The 21,851-nt window shown below is 47.7% G+C and overlaps 1 protein-coding gene across 4 annotated transcripts in view; it reads left to right on the forward strand.

Annotated features, from left to right (window-relative positions):
- The first annotated feature begins 19,809 nt into the window (after nt 1-19,809).
- The window catches only part of AHCTF1 (AT-hook containing transcription factor 1), a 56,043-nt gene continuing 54,001 nt past the window's right edge, over nt 19,810-21,851 (forward strand). Inside the window, exon 1 of one of the 4 annotated variants that reach the window (XM_084791613.1) lies at nt 19,810-20,907. Coding sequence is in view for 2 of the 4 variants with exons in the window: in XM_084791612.1 (XP_084647738.1) it covers nt 21,089-21,297 (209 nt within the window). In the remaining 2 variants the exon portion in view is untranslated. Of the gene's footprint in view, nt 20,908-21,042; nt 21,298-21,851 lie in introns of those variants that run through there. The other 3 variants (XM_084791614.1, XM_084791612.1, XM_084791611.1) reach the window with 3 other exon arrangements.

The raw sequence follows: 21,851 nt of genomic DNA on the forward strand, positions 1-21,851 counted from the left end.
TGCAGTTTCTTAGTTGTCCCTGGGTCACCAGCAGTCACTGTGGAGTCGGGCTGGGAGCTAAAGTGTTTATTTTTACTTTCAAAAGAGCAACAGTCAGCTCTGATGGCCTGAGTAAACACTCTACTATCTGCAAGGGCCTATGTAACATACGAAGTGGGTTTTATTTGTTTGTTATTTTGTTTTAGTAGGAGAGTGTTTGTAATGGTTATTACAAGCTTTTCTCCTGTGACAGCTCCTTCTAACAGCAACAGATGGATCCAGTTAGTAGTTTTTGTTTTGTTTTTCGAGACAGGGTTTCTCTGTGTAACAACCCTGGCTGTCCTGGACTCACTTTGCAGACCCAGCAGGCCTCAAACTCACAGAGATCCCCCTGCCTCTGCCCCCTGAGTGCTGGGATTAAAGGCGTGTGCCACTGCTGCTGCCGCTGCCACCCAGCTCTGTAGTTTGGGGTTTTTGTTTGTTTGGTGTTTGTTTGGTTGTTTGTTCTATTTATTTTCTTGTGTATATAAGCACTCTGTTTGCATGTATGTCTGAGTGGCAGAACAGGGCATCAGATCCCATTCTAGATGGTTGTGAGCCACCACCATGTGGTTGGTGGGAATTGAACTCAAACATCCGGACAAGCAGCCAGTGCTCTTATCCGCTGAGCCTTCTCTCCAGCCCCACCCTTGTAGTTTTTCTAATGCGCTCTGAACCAGCCTCATCCTGACCCACGAAATGGAGTACCAGGCGGGGAGGCCCCTTCTCCAGAAACATCACTACCAGGCCGACAATGCTCCCACTTCAGAGCTCTGTTGGACACTCCCTCCAAACTACTTTTACATGTTAATCCTCTCCACTACCACCCCACCCTACCCCACCCCACCGCACCGCACCGCACCCCCCCCCACTTCTCATGTGCGCATGCGCAGTCTGCATAGTAAGCCGTCCTATCTCCCATCAGCTGTCTTTGTCATACTTGGAGAGGTTCTTCCTACGCAGGTTAATAATTGCACAGAGTCTGAAGGGAAGCCACATGCAGATTTCTGGAGATCTTCGATGGTATTTTCCTCTTCAATACTCAGCCCTGTGAACTGTCAATTGCCTCTAGGCCTTCTGGCCTTTGTCCCCTCAGCTCTTTGGTTCTGTGTGTGCTCCTGCCCCTCACCTTAGCAGTTCAAACTCTGCCTTCAGGCAAAGACTGGGGTGATCATAGGGCTTATCTTACTTGTTCCATGTCAGAGACCACACTTGGCACTGACTAAGGGTCCTTATTTGAATACAGTGGCTTCCTGTATGTGTCCAGTGTTTTAGCTATTTATGCCAGAAAGCCAAGTTCCATTTCATTGTTTTTAACAGCTTGATTTTCAGCCTGACCCAATATCTGACCTAAAACAGTTGCATTAAAAGATGTGTACTTGGAGAGTTCAGGAACAGCCCAGTGGTTGCATGTTTGCCTAGTGTGCACAACGTCCTGGCCTCAATCCCTGGCATAGAACATACATTAAAAATAAAATAAGAACCTGCTTTCTATTAAGAGCTTTGAAAGCATAGAAACTGAATTATGGAGTGTGACAGTTAATCATCACTGTCAGCTTATTGGGCTTTATCATTTTATTTTATATATGTATTTACTTGTTTGTTTTCAGACAGGATTTCACTACGTAGCCCTGGCTGTCCTGGACCTCACTATGTAGACCACCAGGCTGACCTCCAACACATAGAAATCCTCCTACTTCTGCCTCCTGAGTGTTAAGATTAAAGGTGCGCGCCACCATTTGCTTAGAAGCACCATGGAAACACACCGATTGCTGTATCTCTGTAAGAGTCTCCTGGAAGGTTTAACTCCAGAGGGAAGACCCATCCTAAATGTGGGTGTCACCGTGCTCTGAGCTGGGGTCCTAGACTGGCTAAAAAGCAAGAAATGAGCTGAGCACTGGCCTTCACCTATCTCTGCTCACTGACAGTCTGTATGATGTGACCCGCTGCCCCACACCCCTGCCACCGTGCCGTCCCTGCTACAATGGACTGTGCCCTTAAACTGTGAGGCAAAATAGAGCATACTGTTGCAAGGACTGGTCTTGGGGTCCCGTGACGCAATGTCGACGCAATGTCTAGGTGCTTCGTGTCTCAAAGAAAGAACTGAGCAAGACGCTAAACGGCAGCAGTGAAAGTCTAGCTTTGCTTAAAGAGGGGATAAAAGCATAGAATATACTCCAAAGGCTGGGCGTGGACTCAAGCAAGCAATTGGCTCTGTTGTGGGGTACTGAAGAGGAAACCTCCTGAGATGCCCAGGTTAATTTATTCCCTGCCAACAGGGCTGTCCCAAGCAGGGTATCCGGAAGCAGCCCACCCTCCAGTTTGTTTGAGTTTCTAAAGGCAAAACCCACAACTGTGACATATACAGAAAAGCAGCTCAGCTCTGGATACGTTTACAGAAGCCGAGATAGCAGTTAAGGGGTCCAGCTGTTTCCATAACCTTTAGGTCAGCCAGTGGCACACTGAGTAGGAATTTATGGCTGGTCCAAAGATCAGTTTACTCTAGGAATTCATGGCTGGTCTCGGTGACCGGGGACCAGTTTAGCCAGGACAGTTTTAGCACTTTAAGTATTCTGAGGGATACCTTCACAAGGTGGCATGGCGACGGTTCAGTAGCCCACTGCACTTCAAGAGGTCCATTTCCTGGTGCATGGCTTTTTATTAGCAAAAGGAAAGGGACCCGTTCTCTGAAGAGGCGTCTTTTTTCTTGACTTTCTTGGATGGTTAATCCTCTTTATTTCTGGAGGGGATTGTGCAATCCTTGGGGATGGTAGTCTCAAGCAGTCCAAGGGTAGTTGCTGGGATCGAGCGTTAACCTTGGTTCTCACAGTCATGAATGCCTGACTGTCCTCCTGACAGTCTTACCTTCCTTTTTGTCAAGTATTTTACCACAGGAGTGAGAATAACCCACAGGGAACCTTAGAGATGCCCTAAACGGACAAGGTACTTAGGTGAGTTATGATGTGTCTCAAACATTATAAGGCCAAACAGAACTGATCATCCCCCAAAATCTGTCCCCACAGCTTACCCACCAGAAGCCCCACCCGACAATGACTCAGACACTGTGACATCATCCCCATGACCTCACTGTTCCTCTTACTGCCCGTTCAGCTCATCAGCACATCTGCTCAGACCTATCTCTAAGTGACAGCCAATAGGCAGCCATGTGCTACCATCCTGGTCCTAGTCATCAGCATCTCTTGGTTCAATGTTTGCAACAAGCCCTTGACAGGCCTCCCTTGTCTGCCGAGGGTCTATTCTCAAATCAGCAGCCAGAGTGACTGTTCGGTGTGAAACCCCACCTCCACCCCCAACCCCCCATCCCCTCACCCCCCCTACCTTTCACTCCCCTACTCTTCACCTCCCATCCCCCCACCTTCCCATCTCTCTGACCCTCCCACCCCCCCCACCCTCTTACCCACCCACTCACGCCCTCTAAGAGCTCAGTGCATCACCGTAAAGTCCTGCAGTGGTTTATGAAGCCTCCCTTCCCTCTGCCTCCAACTGTTTTCTCCCTCGCTCACTCTCCACCATCCACCTAGATGACCTAAATCCTCCCAAGTTTAAGGTGTGATTCAGCCTCAGTTGGTTTTCTCTTATTATTATTATTTTTTTCCAAATACTCATACACCCTGCTCCTTCACGTCCTTCAAACTGTTGTCTGACTGTCTCATTGACACCTTCCCTAGACACCTGTGGTACTCGGATGTATAAGGGAATGAATATTTTTGCTTTGTTTCTGGTTCCTGGTACATAGCTTCTAAGACCTTTGTAAATTTCTATGCAACAAAGGTGCTGAGGGAGTCTTTTACACTAATACTTGCTCATTAAGGAAGATGGTGCGAGGACTGGGCAAATGCCTGGATGCTCTCTAGTGTCAGAGAGTTGGTATAGTGGTCAGCTTTCTGATACTATAACAAAACACTTGAGATAATTGACTTTTAATAAGAAAAGGTTTCATTCGGTTCCTAGTTTTAGAGGTTTCCGCCCATTATCAGCTGGCCTCTGATGAGGCAGAACATCGACGGTGGTGGGAGCATGGTGGGGCGGGAGAAGCTGCTTGCCTTATGGTGGCCAGGAGGTTAACAAGAGAAAAGGCAGAAGTGCCAGGCTCCTAGCATCCTCTTCAAGAGCGTGCCCTCATATGACCAGAAGATTTCCAATGAGGCAACACCTCTTAAATGTTCCTCCATCTCCTGATAGCAGCACAGAGTCGTGTGTGATAGGCCACAGTCCTAGTGTTCAGGAACTGAGACAGGAGGGTCACAAGTTCAAAGCCCACCTGGGCTTTAGAGTTAGATCCTGTTTCAAAACTTAGAGCTAGAGAGACATCCCAGTGGTTAAGAGCACTGACTTCTCTTCAGGACGACCTGGATCCAATTCCAAGCAACTGCATGGTGGCTCACAACTGTCTCTAACTCCAGTCACAGGGGATCTGATCCTTCTAGACTCCTCAGGCACTGCATGCATGTGGTGTACATGCATACATGCAGGCAAAACACATACACATAAAAGGAAAAAAAAACAAGTCAGGCGGTGGTGGCACACGCCTTTAATTCCAGCACTCAGGAGGCAGAGGCAGGCAGATCTTTATGAGTTAGAGGCCAGGCTGGTCTACAAAGAGAGTCCAGGACAGCCAAGGCTACACAGAGAAACCCTGTCTCTGGAAAAAAAAACAAAAAACAAAAAACAAAAAAATAAAAAGCCAATAACGATACCACGATGTAGGTATCAAGCTATTAACAAACAGATGGGTCTTTGGGTGCGTACTTATCACGCCATAGTGTGTTAATTTTCTTGTCAACCTAGCACCAAGCTAGAGTCATCTGAGAAGAGGGAACCTCTGTTAAGGAAATGCCCCATAGGGGCTGGAGAGATGGCTCAGTGGTTAAGAGCATCGCCTGCTCTTCCAAAGGTCCTGAGTTCAATTCCCAGCAACCACATGGTGGCTCACGACTATCTGTAATGTAACCTGGTTTCCTCTTCTGGCATGCAGGTAAACAAGCAGACAACATTGTATACATAATAATAAAATAAATCTTTTTTTTTTAAGGAAAAAAAAAAACAAAGAAAATGCCCCATCAGGTTGGCATGGAGCATTTCCTTGGCTGATGGATAATGTGGAAGGGCCGAACCCACTGTGGGCAGTGTTGTCCCTGGGCAGTTGGGCAGTGGCCGTGGCTGTATAAGTAAGCAAACCGAGCAAGCCGTGGAGTGCACACTGGTGAGCAGCATTCCCCATGGCTTCTGTTTCAGTTCCTGCCTCCTGGTTCCTGTGTTGCTCTGACTTCCTTCCATGACGGGCTGTAATGTAGAAGAAGTGTAAGGAAAATAAACCCTTTCCTCTCCCAAGTTGCTTTTATCACAGCAATAAAAACCTAATTAGGACACACAGTAACTATTCGTCTTGGAAGGGGAGTCAAACCCACACTTTGGTAACCGGAGGTGAGGTCACCCGTGTTGAACATGGACAGAGGGGAGGGGGAAATATGGCTTTTCCTACTAGGCATTAGCTCATCTGAAATGGCAGGAACTGCCACCACACCTGCCATGGCACTCCTGTCCTTCTTCCCTGCCTTGGGACCCGACATATATCAAGCATTTTATGAATATGTGAATGCTGAGGTCATAGGTGGGGAAGATAATTGGTGAAGCACGGGCTTTTCAGGATGAGGGCAAGGCATCAAAGAGGCTAAGAGTGTGTATGATCAGGAAACGAAGATCAGAAGGAATATCGGTGGAACGAAGGTGCAATGGCTACTCTTGTTGTCAACTTGAGTACGTCAGGAATGGAGGGTAAACCTATGAGAGATTATTTTTGCTTGGTTTGAAGTGGGTGGGTCCACTTCTAGTCCTTGCCTTTGAGGTAGGAAGGCACACAGATCTTGAGGCAGGAGGACACTCCTTTGACCAGAGCTACACCTTCCGCCGGAAGTCTGTAGAGGGACATGGAAGAACGAAGCTTTGCTCTCTGCCTGCTTGCTCTCACCTTGCTAGCTCATCCGTTCCCCCGCTGGCATTAGAGTGTACTTCTTCCGGATTCCAGCATCCACGGAAGACCATCAGAGACATCCAGCCCTGTGGACTGAGCAACCTACTGGATTCTTGGACTTTCCCTTCACAGCAGCCATTGTTGGGCCAGCTGGACTGCAGAGAACCTGACTAACCCAGAAGGGCATGCCGAAGTGCAGCTGAGAACCAGGCCTGGCATGTGGAGATGCTGGCAAGATGCTTCCCTGGGTAGAGGTACTTACAGCCAGGTGCGATGACCTGAGCTTCATCTCCACAACCCACATGGTAGAAGAAGGCTCCAAGTTGTTCTCTGACTTCTACAAATGTGCTGTGGCACACAGGCACTCATGTACACAAAAAGCAAACAAATGTGATAAAACAACAACAACAACAACTTAGTGTCATAGCAGGAAGGTAGAGACACAGCGTGAAATTTGATCATAATAGTAATTTAGAAAGTTCACTCTCAAAAACACCAGTGGAGGGGGTCATAAGGCCAGACATGAAGAAACCAGTTGGTCCTTCTTTGAATGATGTTGCTGACTATCAGTGAGGTCAGTGCCCAGACCTATAGAGAAAAAAGGCTGTGGAGTCTGAAGGGACATAAGAAGTGAAGTCTTCAGGACTGGGTGACATATCAGCTGTGAGGTGTGAGGCAGAGCGGGAGTGTGGAATGACAACCAGACTTCTAGCCTGGGTCATTCGAGGATGTTGTCATTCACTAGATGCTAATTTCAACCTCACTGGTCATCTTCCTGACACTGGGCTGCAAAGCTCCAGTGATGCTGGGCCACAGAGCTTAAGCCACACATCCACATTCACCACATGTACACACCCAGCCAGTGGCAGAAGCCCGACTTAGGTGCTGTTAGTCATCAGCTTCCTGTCCATTACGAAAGGTCATGCCTATAATATAAGCATCATTTGAACAGGCCTCTGTGACCTCTTGACACGTCTTGCCTACTCTCAGACAACCAGAGAAGGGTCATGTGTAGGTTTCCCTAAAAAAAGGTTCAGATTTGTCATAGTGACCAGAAACTCACAACATTCTTGCCTCAAGTCTCCCAAGTTCTGGGATTATAGGCATGCTCCATCCATCCAGCCTTAATATTATTGTTATGTGTTTGAGTGTTTTGTCCATGTATAAATGTCAACTCCTCATGTGTTGAGTGCCAGAGAACAGAGAGAGATTGTTGCATCCCTGAGACAGGAGTTACAGATAGTTGTAAGCCATCATGTGAGTGCTGGGATTCGAACCCTTGTCCTCTTAATGCGAAGCCATCTTTCCAGTTCTCACGTCTCACTTTTTTTCTTTTTCTCTTCCTTCCTTCTTTCCTTCCTTCCTTCCTTCCATCCTTTGGGTTGTTTTTCAGAGACAGGGTTTCTCTGTCTAACCCAGCCTGTCCTGGAACTCAACCTATAAACCAGGCTGGCCTTGAACTCAGAGATCTGTCTGCCTCTGCCTCTTGAGTGCTGGCATTACAGGCATGGGCCACCACCACCTGGCTGGCTTCTACCTTCTTGAAAAAACCTTTTCCCTTGAGTGCCTAGGGGAAGAATTAAAAGGACATTTTGCTAGTCTAGTCAGCTTCCCCTCACCAGGAAATCTGGGTTATCTGGAGGTCCTCTCCAGGCTCTGCTGAGTGGGCAGGACACCAGGCCCAGGGAGGGCACCTATGAAGAGAGTGGTGTCCCCTCACCCACCTGAAGGAGAGGGCTGATGAGAAGGTGGGTCGGCCTGAAGCCGGAGGACTACAAGTGGGAATAGCAACTGGCAGTAAGTAGGTTTAGAAAGAGTGGCAGGCAAAGCATTCTAGAAGGATCTCTGAAAGTCTATGTATAAAGGAGGGACATGACTTAAAGATCATTGTCAAAGCAACTCAGATGGACGTAAGTAGCTCATACAGCAATGGGCATCCTTTTATGGAGTGAGGCCATATAGCACGGCAGTAATGGGGGCTAGAATTTTAAAACACACACTTTAAGGAGGTAAGATAATTGTACTCATATACTTAAAGGCTTTATTAAGATCCTATAGGCTCATAAAAGAGTAGGTAGCAATATATGATTATCACATGAGTGAATAAACAGGCCATTATGGGCTAGTGCGGCTGGAGGTGGCTCTTAATGCCAAGAAGTGCTATGCCTAATGATGAGAATGGTACGCGTGTAAAATTTTAGTCATGATGCTAAAGACGGCACTTTGAATTAAACATGTACTCTTTGATTTTAAGAGTGGCTTTGAAATAGCTGGCTTTCTTGGCCATCAAGTGATCCTACTAGGAGTTTCAATACATGATGAATCAAGCCAGGAAGTCCATCTTTCTTTTTTCTTTTCCTTTCTTCTTTTTTTCTTTCTTTCTTTTCTTCCTTCCTTCCTTCCTTCCTTTCTTTCTTTCTCTTTTTTAAGACAGAGTTTCTCTGTGTCACCCTGGCTGTCCTGGACTCCCTTTGTAGACCAGGTTGGCCTCGAACTCACAGTGATCCGCCTGCCTCTGCCTTCCAAGTGCCGGGATTAAAGGTGTGCGCCACCACATCCAGCTCCTGGAAGTCCATTGTCAGAACACACTTGGTCCCTCAGGGTTTCCAGAGGCTGCCGGGCATTGAGCTGAAGGGAGGAAGCAGAGTCCAGAACAGGTGGGCTCTGCAGGATTCCAGTCCAGCTGGGGATGCTGGAAGAAGAAGGCCTCCGAGGATTTTAGCATTATTGCTCTCTCAGCTCAGAGCTGCCCCAACGCAGCAGCGAGTCTTAGAGAACAGTCTGTGAGACAGCTTGCACCTGTTCATCAGTGAAGCAGCTGAGGTCCGTCTATTCCGTGGTGAACAAGTGCTTTATGAACCCAGCGGGGGGGGGGGGGGGGAGGGGATGAACAAGTGCTTTATGAACCCTGGGGAGGGGGGAGGGGGTTTGGGGTGAACGCATTTTATTGGTGGTGGCTGAAATACTGGTGATGCTCTATTTGCATCCAGGTGCCAGCCGCGTGACTACAGCCTGCTTGAGAGGGAAACTTTAGCGTGGCAAGGTCAGTCTCTTTATAGCTTTAGATATAGTTCCCTTTTTACTGATCTGTTTACAATTTCTTTGAACAGAAAACAGGAAGTACTACAACCTGTTTCCCAAACAGTTGTAAGATAATTACGAAACTCAGTTTTTGTTTTACATCCGTAACAGTCGCGGTTTGGGTTAATTTGCTACAGCAAAACGCGGTGGCTTGCGGCACAGTTTTCACACACTGGGCATGTGACGCTGGACGTACTGGGGTGTGCTTGTCACTTTAGCACTCGAGGGGCCGATGGAGGGGGGTTGCCTTTGAGTGTGAAGTTAGCCTGGACTCCAGCAAATATCAGGCCAACCGGAACAGCGAGAGCAAGGCTCCTGATGCTGAAGTTTGTGCCAGTGTGTGCAACTGTATTTTGTTTTCTTCAGACAAGACATGTAGCCCAGGCTTGCCTAGAACTTACTATGAAACCCAGTCTGGATTTGCCTTTTATGCGTGTGATTGTTTTATCTTCACATATGTCTGCACACCAGAGGAGGATATTGGATCTCATGGGACTACAGCTATAGGAAGTTGTGAGCTGCCATGTGGGTGCTGGGAATTGAACTCAGGACCCCTGGAAGAGCATCCAGGGCTCTTAACTGCTGAGCCATCTCTTCAGTCCACAGGCTGGTTTGGAACTCACAGTAATCCTCCTGCCTCAGCCTGCCTAGTACTAGGTGCCTCAAAGCCAGCCCTCCCACCCCTAACCCCGCCATCAACTCTTCCAACACCCCTGGCCTGGCCAATGGTATGCAGACACACAAACCTTGCCCTAGGGACCCTGGCCACCTCCCCAGAGGCATAAATATCCCCTTTCCTTCCCAATAAACTGAACCAGTTCTCCAAAGCTGTTCCGGGTGTGTTCTTTACCCAGACCCTGTGCTGTAGTCACCCTTACCTGGCAAAGCTTCACTCTCTCTAGCCCAGCCCAGTGTGCAATGGACCTGGGTACCCCAGGGAGAAGTGGACACGGGCAGCAACTCAGTGCTACAAAAACAAACCAACAAGTCATATTAAGATGCTGGGTGACTGACACCTCCTGTTAGCTTGACCTTTATCCCTCATCTTCCAGTGACATGGGGTTTCTTGCTAGTCTTGTAAGCTGCAGTAACAATAAGACGTCTGTCTCAGTGATTGGCAGTCAGGAGATAGAACTCCCTCCCCTAGAAGGTGGAGCAATATGGGCTGAACTTGGGTAGAACTGGCAGGGAGGTCGGTTTGGACTCTCTCCCTGGGACAGCTGGAAAGCACTGCCTGGCTTGCCCATGGCTGAAAACACGTGTCCCCCCCCCCCCCCCCCCCGCCAGGTGGCCAGGTTTCAGGACCTGACCAGCTAGCACCTGGAATTCCTCGCCATGCAAATGAAGCATTCCCAGCACCTCACCCCCAGCAGTTGATGTACACTCACCTGAAAACCCCTACACATTTCCTCCAAGGTTTATATAACGCTTATCCAGCTCCCACCCCCCAATAAAGTAGAGCTGTATCACCGAAAACCATCTCAAAGAAGGACACACACACACTCACACACACACACACTCACAGCCAAATCGAGATCCTGCTAACTACATGCCCAGTTAAACCTCATCCCTTCCAGCAAGGGTGCACAATGGTGTCTGGTTACGCCAAGGCAAACCCAGGATGACAATCCCCCTAAGCTGCCTAGGGCTCACCAGGTCTTTAGCCTGAATTTTAGGTTTCTTTGCCTTTACTACTGGAGGTATCCTGTAGGTTTTAGTGTTTGTTATTTGTTTAGGTTGTGTCTTGTGTAGCCCAGGCTGGCTTTGAACTCTCCATGTTGAAGGAGAGATAAACCTGTTTTTTAGAGTCCCAAGTGTGGGATCGGAATGGTCTTGTGAGAGAACAGGTGAGGTTAATCCACTAGAAGACCGACCACCTCGTGCGGGAGCTTAATTGTTGCCAGCTGAAAAGATCCTGTGAACGGATTCTGGGAGGAGATATATAAATGAGCCCAGAACTGGAGGCGGGGCTTTTCGGAGACTTTGGATAGTTTTGGCTGTTCATCGCTGCACTTCGAGACGCTCCTAGGGCAAGCCACTCGAGGGAAGGCATCGGGACTTCGACTCCTGCTGAGGTTCTGGGTTCTGGTTACTCCAGGTTCCAGCAGAAGAAATCCTGCTGGTTGTGCTAGGAGAATTGCTCCTCGGAACTGATATCCTTACGGTTTTGTTATTGTGTCCATTAATCCTCGTTTCCTATTGTTTTGGTTAGTCGGTTATAAGTGACAAATGCTCGGTCACTAAGTTGTTAATAAAATATATTGGTTAAGAAAATTGAGCATACCTTATGTAGCTGAGAATTACCTAGCTCTCCTCCTGCTGCCTCTACCTCTGGAGTGCTGGGTTACAGATATGCGCAGCTGCACCTAGTATACAGGTTGCTGGAGATCAAGCCCAGAGCTTTGTGGATGACAACAAATCACTCTGACCAACTGAGCGAGGTCTCCAGACCTGTTTGGTTTTAAAACAAAGTCTCATCTAGCCTAGCCTAGTACTGGGTCTGGATTTTCAGTTTCTCTTCCTACAGCCCTCGTATCTATCCTATGGTTTAGTAGCTTAAGAATTCACTATGAAAGCCAAAAGACCAGCATTGAGACTTCCAGAACCCACATGAACGTGAGTGAGTGACCAGTGGCTCTGGCAGCTCACCTATAAACCCAGCCTTTGAAGGAGACAGAGGACTCCCCAGAGCAAGCTGGCTACTGAGATTAGCTGAATGGGTATGCTCTGGATTTGAATAGAGACCTTGCCTCAAAAGAACAATGCGGAAGAGCAATCTAGGGAAGTTCCCACGGTCATCTTTGTACCCACATGTTCCCATGCATACACCCCACACCCCACACCCAGACAAGCAGGAGATTTCCTCAAGACTCTTTGCCAAAACAAGGCAGTGTGTCATGGGCCATTCTGACTTCTTCCCGCCTGCTACGCCTCCAAACCTTCTCAGAATCCCTCGGGCTGTGTAGGGCTGACTGGAGTGTTCCTCCCACTTACACCCAGAGTAGTGGCTTTTTAAAAGCTCCTCTAAAGATCCCTGTATATTTTCTTTCTTTCTTTCTTTTTCATTTTCCAGACAGGCTTTCTCTGTGTAGCCTTGACTGTCCTGGACTCACTCTGTAGACCAGGCTGGCCTCAAACTCACAAAGATCCACCTGCCTCTGAGCCCCCAGTGCTGGATTTAAAGGCCTGTGCCACCACCTCCCAGCCTCCTTTTTTCTTTTTTGAGACAGAGACTCACTTTGTAACTAACTGGTCTGGAACTCTCTATGTAGATTAGGCTGGTCTGCAACACAGAGATCTGCCTCCTAAAGTCCAGGATTAAAGGCGTTTGCTACTGTGTCCAGCTCTCTGTAGATTTTCTTAAGACAATCAGTGTTTAGGTCCAGATCAATTAATGTTTAGTGCTGGAGATCGAGTCCAGGGCCTCACGCAGCTTGGTAAAGTGTTGTATCTGAGTTGTCACACCCCTACCCACAACCTCCAATTTCAAGTGGTTTTGTTTATTTGTTTACCTTGGATTATTTCAGACAGGCCCTTGCTATGTAGCTCAGGTGGACTACACTTACAGTCCCTGCCTTTTTGCTTGCTCTGGCTATCACCAGTTTGACATAACTAGTTATGTGTGCAACAATGTTTTTCTGAACAAAGTCACATTCTTTTTTTTGTGTGTGTGGTTTTTTTCAAGACAGGGTTTCTCTGTGTAGGCTTGGCTGTCCTGGACTCACTTTGTAGACCAGGTTGGCCTCAAACTCACAGTGACCCACCTGCCTCTGCCTCCCGAGTGCTGGGATTAAAGGCATGCACCACCACCCCTGGCCTCAAAGTCACATTCTTAAAGTCCTAAAGGTCAGAATTTCAGTCCGTCTAGGGGGAGGGGTGCAATTAAGCCTACAGCACAGAACAAGAGCCCAGCCTATTTTCCTTTAACAATGGCTGCAGAGGGACTGAAGGAGACACCTTCACCTCTTGGTGAGTCCATTCACAGCCAGCTGATGTGACAATAACTGTGAAAAGCCCAATGCCTTATACTGTATCCATTCTAGAGCAAGAGAAACATTAGGCCAAAGCCTCCACTTACTCTCTGTCTGAAGAACCAGGCATACCTGCTTAATACTTGTCAATTTGAGGTGATTATATAAATGTTTTTCAGTACTGGGCACCAGGATCTCACACATACCAGACAAGCATTCTATCATGGAACTATAACTCTGGCTCAACTACTGTTAGTTTTTAAGCACTTGGAAACAGCCAAGGCTAACACTTTACTAAATGTCTGACACAGACTAAATCACTTAATTGTGGCAGTAAAAAAGTTGTTAGCCCTTTGTGTTCTTACAAGGGGGGAAGTGAGTCATGGAGTGGTTATGAGTAGTTTTCCCAAAGCTGGTCAAGCAGGAAGGCAGACCCACCACAGCAAGACAATGTTAGTCAACTCCAACCAGGCCCAGTGGTGCACACCTGCAATCCCAGAACTCAGGAGCCTAAGGCAGGGGGGACCGAGAATTTCAAGCTAGCCTGGACTAAATAGCTAATTCAGAACAAAATGAAAGGATAGACTTTGGGAACCTTGTTGGTTATCTGCCTGGATTTTGACAACAATTACATATGATTTAATCAAAAATCTTGTCATTGGGCCGGGCAATGGTGACACATGTCTTTAATCATAGTACTTGGGAGGCAGAGGCAGGCACATCTCTGAGTTTGAATCCAGCCTGGTCTACAGAGCAAGTTCCATGACAGCCAAGGCTACACAGAGAAATCCTGTCTTGAAAAACTTAAACACACACACACACACACACACACACACACACACACACACACACACACACACACAGCTCTGGCTATCCTTGAACTCATTGTGTAGATTTGTCTGCCTCTGCTTCCCCAGTGCTGTTGGCATTAAAGGTGTGTGCTTCTATGCCTAGCTCCCTTCTTTATTTTTAAGATTTATTTCAAACGATATGTTTGTGTGTGAAGATGTGCACACATGAGAAAGGGACCTTGGAGGCCAGAGGCATCTGATTTTCCTGGAGCTGGGGTCACAGGGGGATGTGAGTTACCTGACATAAGCGGGCAGAAATCAGGTCCTCTGCAAGAGCAGTAGGCTCTGAGCCATCTTATGATGTATTTTGTTGCAGGGCGTGGTATTACAAAACAGGTTAGAGTGGGAAGGTTAGAGTGAAAATTCAACCTGAATCAGCCTAGCATTTTCAATTAGATTAAAAAGGGAGAAGAAAGAGCTTTGCTATGTAGAACAAACTGTCCTCAAACTCTAAGACATCCTCGGCCCCTGCTTCCTGAGTGCTGGGATTAAAGGTGTGTGCCATCATACACTGTCACAAGCAACTTTAAGATATAATTTTAAAACTCTCAACATTCAGCTTCTCTTAGTTTTTCAGTATCACTTACTTCATTACGAAGAACAAAATTTATGCTGGGTGGTGATGGCGCACGCCTTTAATCCCAGCACTCGGGAGGCAGAGGCGGGGGGATCACTGTGAGTTCAAGGCCAGCCTGGTCTACAAAGTGAGTCCAGAGCAGCAAAGGCTACACAGAGAAACCCTGTCTCAACCCCCCTGCCCCAAATAATGACCTATTTTTGTTTTGAGTGATGAAACTGATACTTGCTCATTCGTGAAATGATTATTTTACCTGACCATTTCATCATTATGAGAAATATAACAAGAAAAACGGGACTCACTGCTCACCCTGTGAATTGTTAATTGGCAAAACTCAGGGTGGGGACTGCTTGCTGTGACCCATATTCTTCTCAAGAATGATGAAAATGTAGCTGTTGGAATAAAGACCATGATGTTGGCTGGGCGTGGTGGCGCACGCCTTTAATCCCAGCACTCGGGAGGCAGAGGCAGGCGGATCGCTGTGGGTTCGAGGCCAGCCTGGTCTACAAAGTGAGTCCAGGATGGCCAAGGCTCCACAGAGAAACCCTGTCTCGAAAAACCAAAAAAAAAAAAAAGCCATGATCTTTATTACAGACAGAGCAGCTCTATTTCTGTTGTTAATGATAAAGTAACAACATCTTTTTTGTTATTTTGCCAAACACAGGGGGCTTAATTTACATCACTTCCCTGAGATTCTAAGTTCTCTCAAATAAGATGGCTGTCAGTCACTCCCAGATGCTGGACAGAAATAGAAACATAGTTTCTTGAATAAAATACTTCCTGGAGGCACTCGGGCCTGGGCTAGCTACCGCAGTCTTCTAAGCTCTAGCGGGAAGCAGTGAAAAGCACTGCAACATAGTTTAGCTGCAAACAGTCTCATGCCTCCTTTCCTTTCTTTGATCAGAACAGTGCGTTGGACCTAGGGTCTTGAACATGCCAGAGAAACACTCTACCACAAAGATACCTCAGCCCCTTCATATTCTTAACAATAATTCTATTTCTTTAGCCCAGGCCTCTGTCTGTACTTCAGACGATTCTGGAACCCAGGCTGGCCTCAAACCAATGGCAATCCTCCTCCCTCAGACTCCCAAATGCTGAGATTGCAAGCATAAGCCATCATTATTTCTGGCTTCTTTAGCCCTTTTTTTAACTTTTGAGGGTTTTTTGTTTTGTTTTGGGTTCTGTTGTTGTCGTTTTTGTTTTTAGAGACAGGGGTTCTCTGTGTAGCTCTGGCTGTCCTAGAACTCAATCTGTAATCCAGGCTGGTCTCTAACTCATAGAGACCCGCCTGCGTCGGACGCCCATGTGCTGAGATTAATGGCATGCGCCACCACTGCCCAGCTTTTTCTTTTTTTTAAATTTGTGAGAGTTGAAGATAATGCCTCACTAAATTGTCAAGCTAGACTTGAACTCACTCTGTAGCTCAGGTACAACTTGAATTGGCTATCCTAGCCTCAGCCTAGGGGGTGGCTGGGACTACAGGCCTATGGCAACAGTCCTGGGGGTCACATTCTCCCAAAAGGAGAAAGCTTGGCAGCCTTGCTTACCCAAGCCTACTCTGTGGCCCACCACTGATACAAGATACACTCCAAGTACATCTTGTCATAGTCAAGTAATTTTGCTAAATGCCAAGCCTGTTAAAGACAGTGAAGTATTACATAAAAGAAACGCTGAAGTCTGCCTTCCTACAGACACTGTTAACTTCCAAGCCTACGTCTTCCTCTTTACACTTGACATTTAATACTGTCTTTTGAAACTAATTAAAACAATCTGGTATATGCTTAAATGACTGAAAGAGGAAGAAGAAGATTGGAGAGCTTTACACTGGAAATTAAGTCTACAAAGTAATTAAGGTTAAAAAAGCAGCCCAGAGAGAATTTTCAAAAGATGTAGTTTGTGCTCCCGGGGTAGCTGGGAGATGGGGGTGGGGGGTGGGGTGGGTGGAGAGAGTCAGAGGCAAAAAGGGAAACAGGCATGAAATAACGCAGCATATTTCCAGTGTGAGTTTTTAGTATGTGGGTTGAAGTGTCAGAGAGGATTTGCCACAGAAAGGCAAGCTTGAGCTGGCCTCACAGGGATGGATATTAAGGTTTAGATGAGACGCCAGGTGCAATGGCACACTCCTGCAATAAGCAGGCTGACGCAGGGGGGATCCTAAAGACAGCTTAGCAAGAATATCTCAAAAAAAAAAATCCACAGAGATGGGGGAGCAGCTCAGTGTTTGTCTAGCATGTGCCAAGCCCTGAGTTCAACCCCAGCACACATCAGTAATTCCAGCCATGAGTGAGGTGAGGGTGGGGAGACCAGAAACTTAAACTTACGGTTATCCATTCCTGGCTAGGGAAGGGAATGCGAGAGTCTGTATCAAAACAAACAAGAGGTGTGGGTATAATTAAGTGGTGTCAAATAAAATAAAACGGGGAGAGAAAGGATGTAAAAAGGCAAAACACATTTGGGAAAAAAAAAAAAGCAAAGAAATTATTCTTTGGAAGTTTGGAAGGAGACAGGAGAGGCACCGTTGATTCAGTTGTCTGATAGGCAATTCCAGAAAAAAAAAAAAAATGAGCCCGTTGGTAATGACAGAAAGAAAGATTGAAATCTGAAAGACTGTGTATTGATCAGGTATTAAGTATGATGGGACAGATTTTTAAACCTTACGCTCTAAAGGGATTTTTAATTATGTATGTAAATTTTTATATGCATAAGTATTTTTGCCTGCATGTTTGTTTGTATATCACATAAGTGCCTGGTGGCAGCAGAGGTCAGAAGAGGGTGCTGGATCCCTGGAACTCTGGTTACAAGTGGTTGTGAGCCACCATTTGGGTGCTAGAAATCCAATTCTGGGCCTGGTTGTGGTGGCACATGCTTTTTTTTTGTTTTTTTGTTTTTTGTTTTGGTTTTTTGAGACAGGATTTCTCTGTGTAGCCTTGGCTGTCCTGGACTCACTTTGTAGACCAAGTTGGCCTCGAACTCACAACAATCCACCTGCTTCTGCCTCCCAAGTGTTGGGATTAACATGCCTTTAATCCCAGCATTTGGGAGGCAGAGGCAGGAAGATCTCTGAGTTGAAGGCCTGCCTGATCTGTAGAATGAACTCCAGGACACCCAGGGCTACACAGAGAAACCTGTTACGAAAACCAAACCAAACCAAACAAATACTACAACTCTGGTCCTCTAAAAGAGCACCCAGCGCTTTTAACCCTGAGCCATCACTCCAGCTTCCCCCATCCCTGGGACTTTGGCAGCCTAAAAAAAAAATCTGTCAGTTCTTCACTCCAGTCCCCTTTGTTCTGCAGACTTTTAACAAACTAACACCTAGAAAAGTCACCTGATTTCCCTGACTGTAGAGGAAGGGAGGGACAGAAACTAACAGATCTATAGGGCAAAGGCATGTTTTCTGTTTGAAGAGTCTATTTAATGGAACTCAGGGTGAGGAGAAGACCTGGCTTCAGTCCCCAACATCAAATAAAATAATTAGTTCATAAGAAAGGAGGCTGGGGATGCAGTTGAGTTGGTAGAATACTTGTTCGGTATTCATGAAGCTCAGCATTTGCTCCTCAGAGTCACCTAAAAGTGGGGAGGGGTGCATGCCTGTAATCCCAGCACTGAAGTCATCCTCAGCTACATACTGAGTTTCAAGGCCAAAGGAATACAGGAGACAAGTCTTTACACACCCCATTCACTACCCACAGAACAAAACCAGACCACACAACACTTACTGTGAAAAGTCATCCCCTTTAATGTCATCCTGCCACAATTTAAAATACTACCTTGTGCAAACAAGCACCACAGCTTTGTAGCTTGCTGTGAATAAATGAATGTCATAACAATAAAACATATTACATTTCTTTTTTTTCTTCTTCTTCTTCTTCTTCTTCTTCTTCTTCTTCTTCTTTTTTTTTTTTTTTTGGTTTTTCAAGACAGGGTGTCTCTCTGTGTTAGCCTTGCCTGTCCTGGACTTGCTTTGTAGAGTAGGTTAGCTTCGAACTTACAGCAATCTGCCTCCCGAGTGCTGGGATTAAAGGCTTGCACCACCACACCCGGCTAACATATTACATTTCTTTCTCTCTTTTTTTTTCCCTCCCACTTAAGAGGTTTAATAAGGAAATACAGGAATCATCTCCAGAGACACACGTGGAAAGAGAGAGAGAGAGAGAGAGAGAGAGAGAGAGAGAGAGAGAGAGAGGGGTAGAGAGAGAGAGGTAAAGAGAGGTAGAAAGGTAGAGAGCTAGAGAGAGCACACATTTCTAAGAGGCAACTTTATCTCAAAAAGCATGCAGGGAGATGGTAGCAGAGACAGGCTTTCCTCATGAAAGCAGGCCACTTTTATTATCTCCCTCTCTCTTCTCTCTTTTTTTTTTTTTTTTTTTTTTTTTGGTTTTTTGAGACAGGGTTTCTTTGTGTTGCCTTGGCTGTCCTGGACTCGCTTTGTAGACCAGGCTGGCCTCGAACTCATAGCATTGTTTGTCTCTTTTTAAAGATAGCGTTTCCTCTGCATAGCCCAGCAGTCCTGGACTTGCTTTGTAGACCAGGTGGGCCTTGATGAACTCACATGGATCTGCCTGCCTGTGCTGGGATTAAAGGCGTGCTCCACCATGCCTGGCTTGTTTCTCTGTTTGAGATAGGGTTTCTCTTTGTAGCCCTGGAACTTGCTATGTAGACCAGGCTGGCCATGAGCACTCAGAGAGCCTTCTGATTCTGCCTGCGCTCTCTACCTCTTTATAAAAATCCTTTAATTACAACTTACAACACATTCTATTTTCCTTGTTTGAAAAGTATTTGGTACTGGAACTAGTCTCAAAGACAGGGACTAGTAGTCTACACAAAAGCCCCTGTCCCGAGCCCCAAAATGATACACTCTAAGGATCTTGATTGGATTCGTTTCCATTGCCAGTTAAAAGAATTAAAAGGTGGCTCTCCTTTAATCCCGGCATTCTGGAGACAGAGGCAAGAGGATCTCTATGAGTTCGAAGCCATCCCAATCTGCGAGGAAAGTTCCAAGACAGTGTGGGCTATTACACAGAGAAACCCTGTCTAAAACAAACCAAAGCGGGGAGGGTGGGGAAACCATTAAAAAAAAAATTAAAAGGCACATCAGGTAGTAGCAAAATTAGCAGTTAAAAAAAGAGTTTATTGAGGGGGAGGAAACATATAGGCAGTAGACATAGAGAAAAAGACCTTCTGCAAAGTGGAGTAGGGGAGATGACAACAGGGGGGCGGCGGAGCGGGGGGGGGGGGGAGGAGGGGCGGGCTCTTCTTGAGGTCTGGGGATTATAAAACCTTTTGCCCCTACTTCAGAGCTGGTCAGTTTGAAGAGAGACAGGATGGTTGGTTGATTGATCCGCCAGTGTTGTGTGAAATGTCCTGCTCAGGCTTTGGACTTACTGAGCCAGTCCATCAGAAGGGGGTGCTGGTAGAAGATAGAAGCTGCCGGGTTTTGTTTTGTTTTTTTTTTTTCCTCAAGTTAGGAGGTAGAACTGGCCATAGCGAAAAATCGCCACGGCCCGTCTCTCTGCCTACTGGGGGCGTCTATCTAATTCCTAGTCTCTCAATACTAATCAATCAAAAAGGTAACCTAGGTTTGGTGTAATGGAACCCAGAGCTTCGTGCATGGCGGGTGCGTGCTCTGCCAACATAATACACACAGCTTATGACAAAAGATTAGGCTAGGCGACATGGGGACACTGCTTTTTGAAAAAATGAGAGTAAGAGTTCCTCAATAAGTCTGGGGTACGCTTCTTGCATGAAAAGTTGGAGTACAGAATGCAAAACCACGGAGACAGTGAAGCAGTCAAAGATGAAGGATTATCTGTCGCTTGGCTGCCGGCCTTCGTTTGGCGAAGCCGGCCTCTTCCTACGCCACGCCCAGCGCGCAAAGCCCTATGGGACTTGTAGTCTTTCCCCCATCTACTCCTAGTAGGCGGGGAGACCCTTCTTTACGTAAATGAACCTTTTTTCCCAGCGCAGTTTCCCTTTTCTCCCCTTCCGCCAGGCCTGGTAGGGAAAGTTTGAAAATTCCCGCGGAGTCGGCGCCCGAGGCCGGAACCCTCGCGAGAAGTCCGGGCCCCGCAGCGCGATCTGCGCTCCTCTCCCCGCCCTGGCCGCGATCCTTCCCTCGGCGGAGAGGCTCTGTGTGGGGTTCGGGCAGTGCGCCCAGGGTACTGCGCAGAGCGCTGCCCGCGCGGTGCCAGCCCAGTAAGTCGAGTCGCCGGCGGGGAGGACGCGGCGCGGGCAGCGGCGGAGTTGGAAGCCGGGATTGGGCGAAGGCGCTCCCAGGGCCTGAGGGGGCCGGCGGGTGGCCGAGCGTGAAGCCGCGGGCGGGGGCGCGCGTCGGGCCGTGTCTCCCGGGAGATGCTGTGACGAACCGCACGGAAGCAGCAGCGCCGCGGCGGTGGGCGGCCTGGCCCGCCGGCTCAGGTAAAGGCGGGGGAGCCGCAGGCCCTCGCGCCGAGGGCGGGGACCGCGGGGACCGCGAGGCCCGGGCCTAAGGCAAGGGTGCACCGCCGCGCGGGGAAGCGGCGTCCGCGAGCCGCGACCGGTGCGGCTCGCTCCTGCGCTCGGGCGTTAGTTACATAACCTTGGCGGCGAGCGCTGGCACATGGCGGCAGAGCCGGAGCTCCGCGCTTCTCTCCCGCGCCCGTGGGCGGGATCTCGGTCACCTGGGGCGGGCCTGACTCGAGAGCCGGAGCCGTCGTGGTGTAGCGGGGCGATGGAGACCTTAGTGGGGCGTTTCCCTCGGGCAGCGGCAGGCGCTCCGAGGCTCTCCTGCGTTGGCGTGTGCTCCACATGGCCCTGTGCCTGGCTCGGGTGAGTCCTGGCCAGGGCAAGAAAGTTTGAGTCGGGATTGCGGGTCGTGAATGGATCTGGTACAGGACGTTTAAGATAACCATCTCAAAAGCTCATCTGCGAGGTTTAGGGGCGATGACTTTTGCCTTTTGTTGACTTATGGCGGGTGGGGGAGTCGGTTATATTTGCTTTTTGAATGGATAGGTACAAATGGTCTGTTTGAGACAGGTGGTTTTTGTAGACTTTGTGGAAGGTTTCCTTTTGGTACCGTGGAGGATCGCGTTCAGGTCCTCACACATGCCAGGCGAGCGCATGTCCCCAGCATGGGATCGGTTGGTTTTTGGTTCCCAAAGCAAACGGCATCCGTTCTAGAGGCGTGTTGTTATAGGAAAATGAGCGTTGTTGTTTCTGTTTATTTTTGATGCCAGTGATCGAAGCGCGTATTAAGCTCGCGCATAATGTTAAGCTCGAGCTCCACCACCGAGCTCTACTCCAAGCCACTGGCTTGTTTTGTTTTTAATAGATAGTTGGAGACTTTTTTTTTTTTAAGAGAACGTGTGTTCTTTAGAACAAAC

This window comes from Acomys minous (genome assembly GCF_964271855.1).
Source record: "Acomys minous genome assembly, chromosome: 1".
Classification (NCBI taxonomy): domain Eukaryota; kingdom Metazoa; phylum Chordata; class Mammalia; order Rodentia; family Muridae; genus Acomys; species Acomys minous.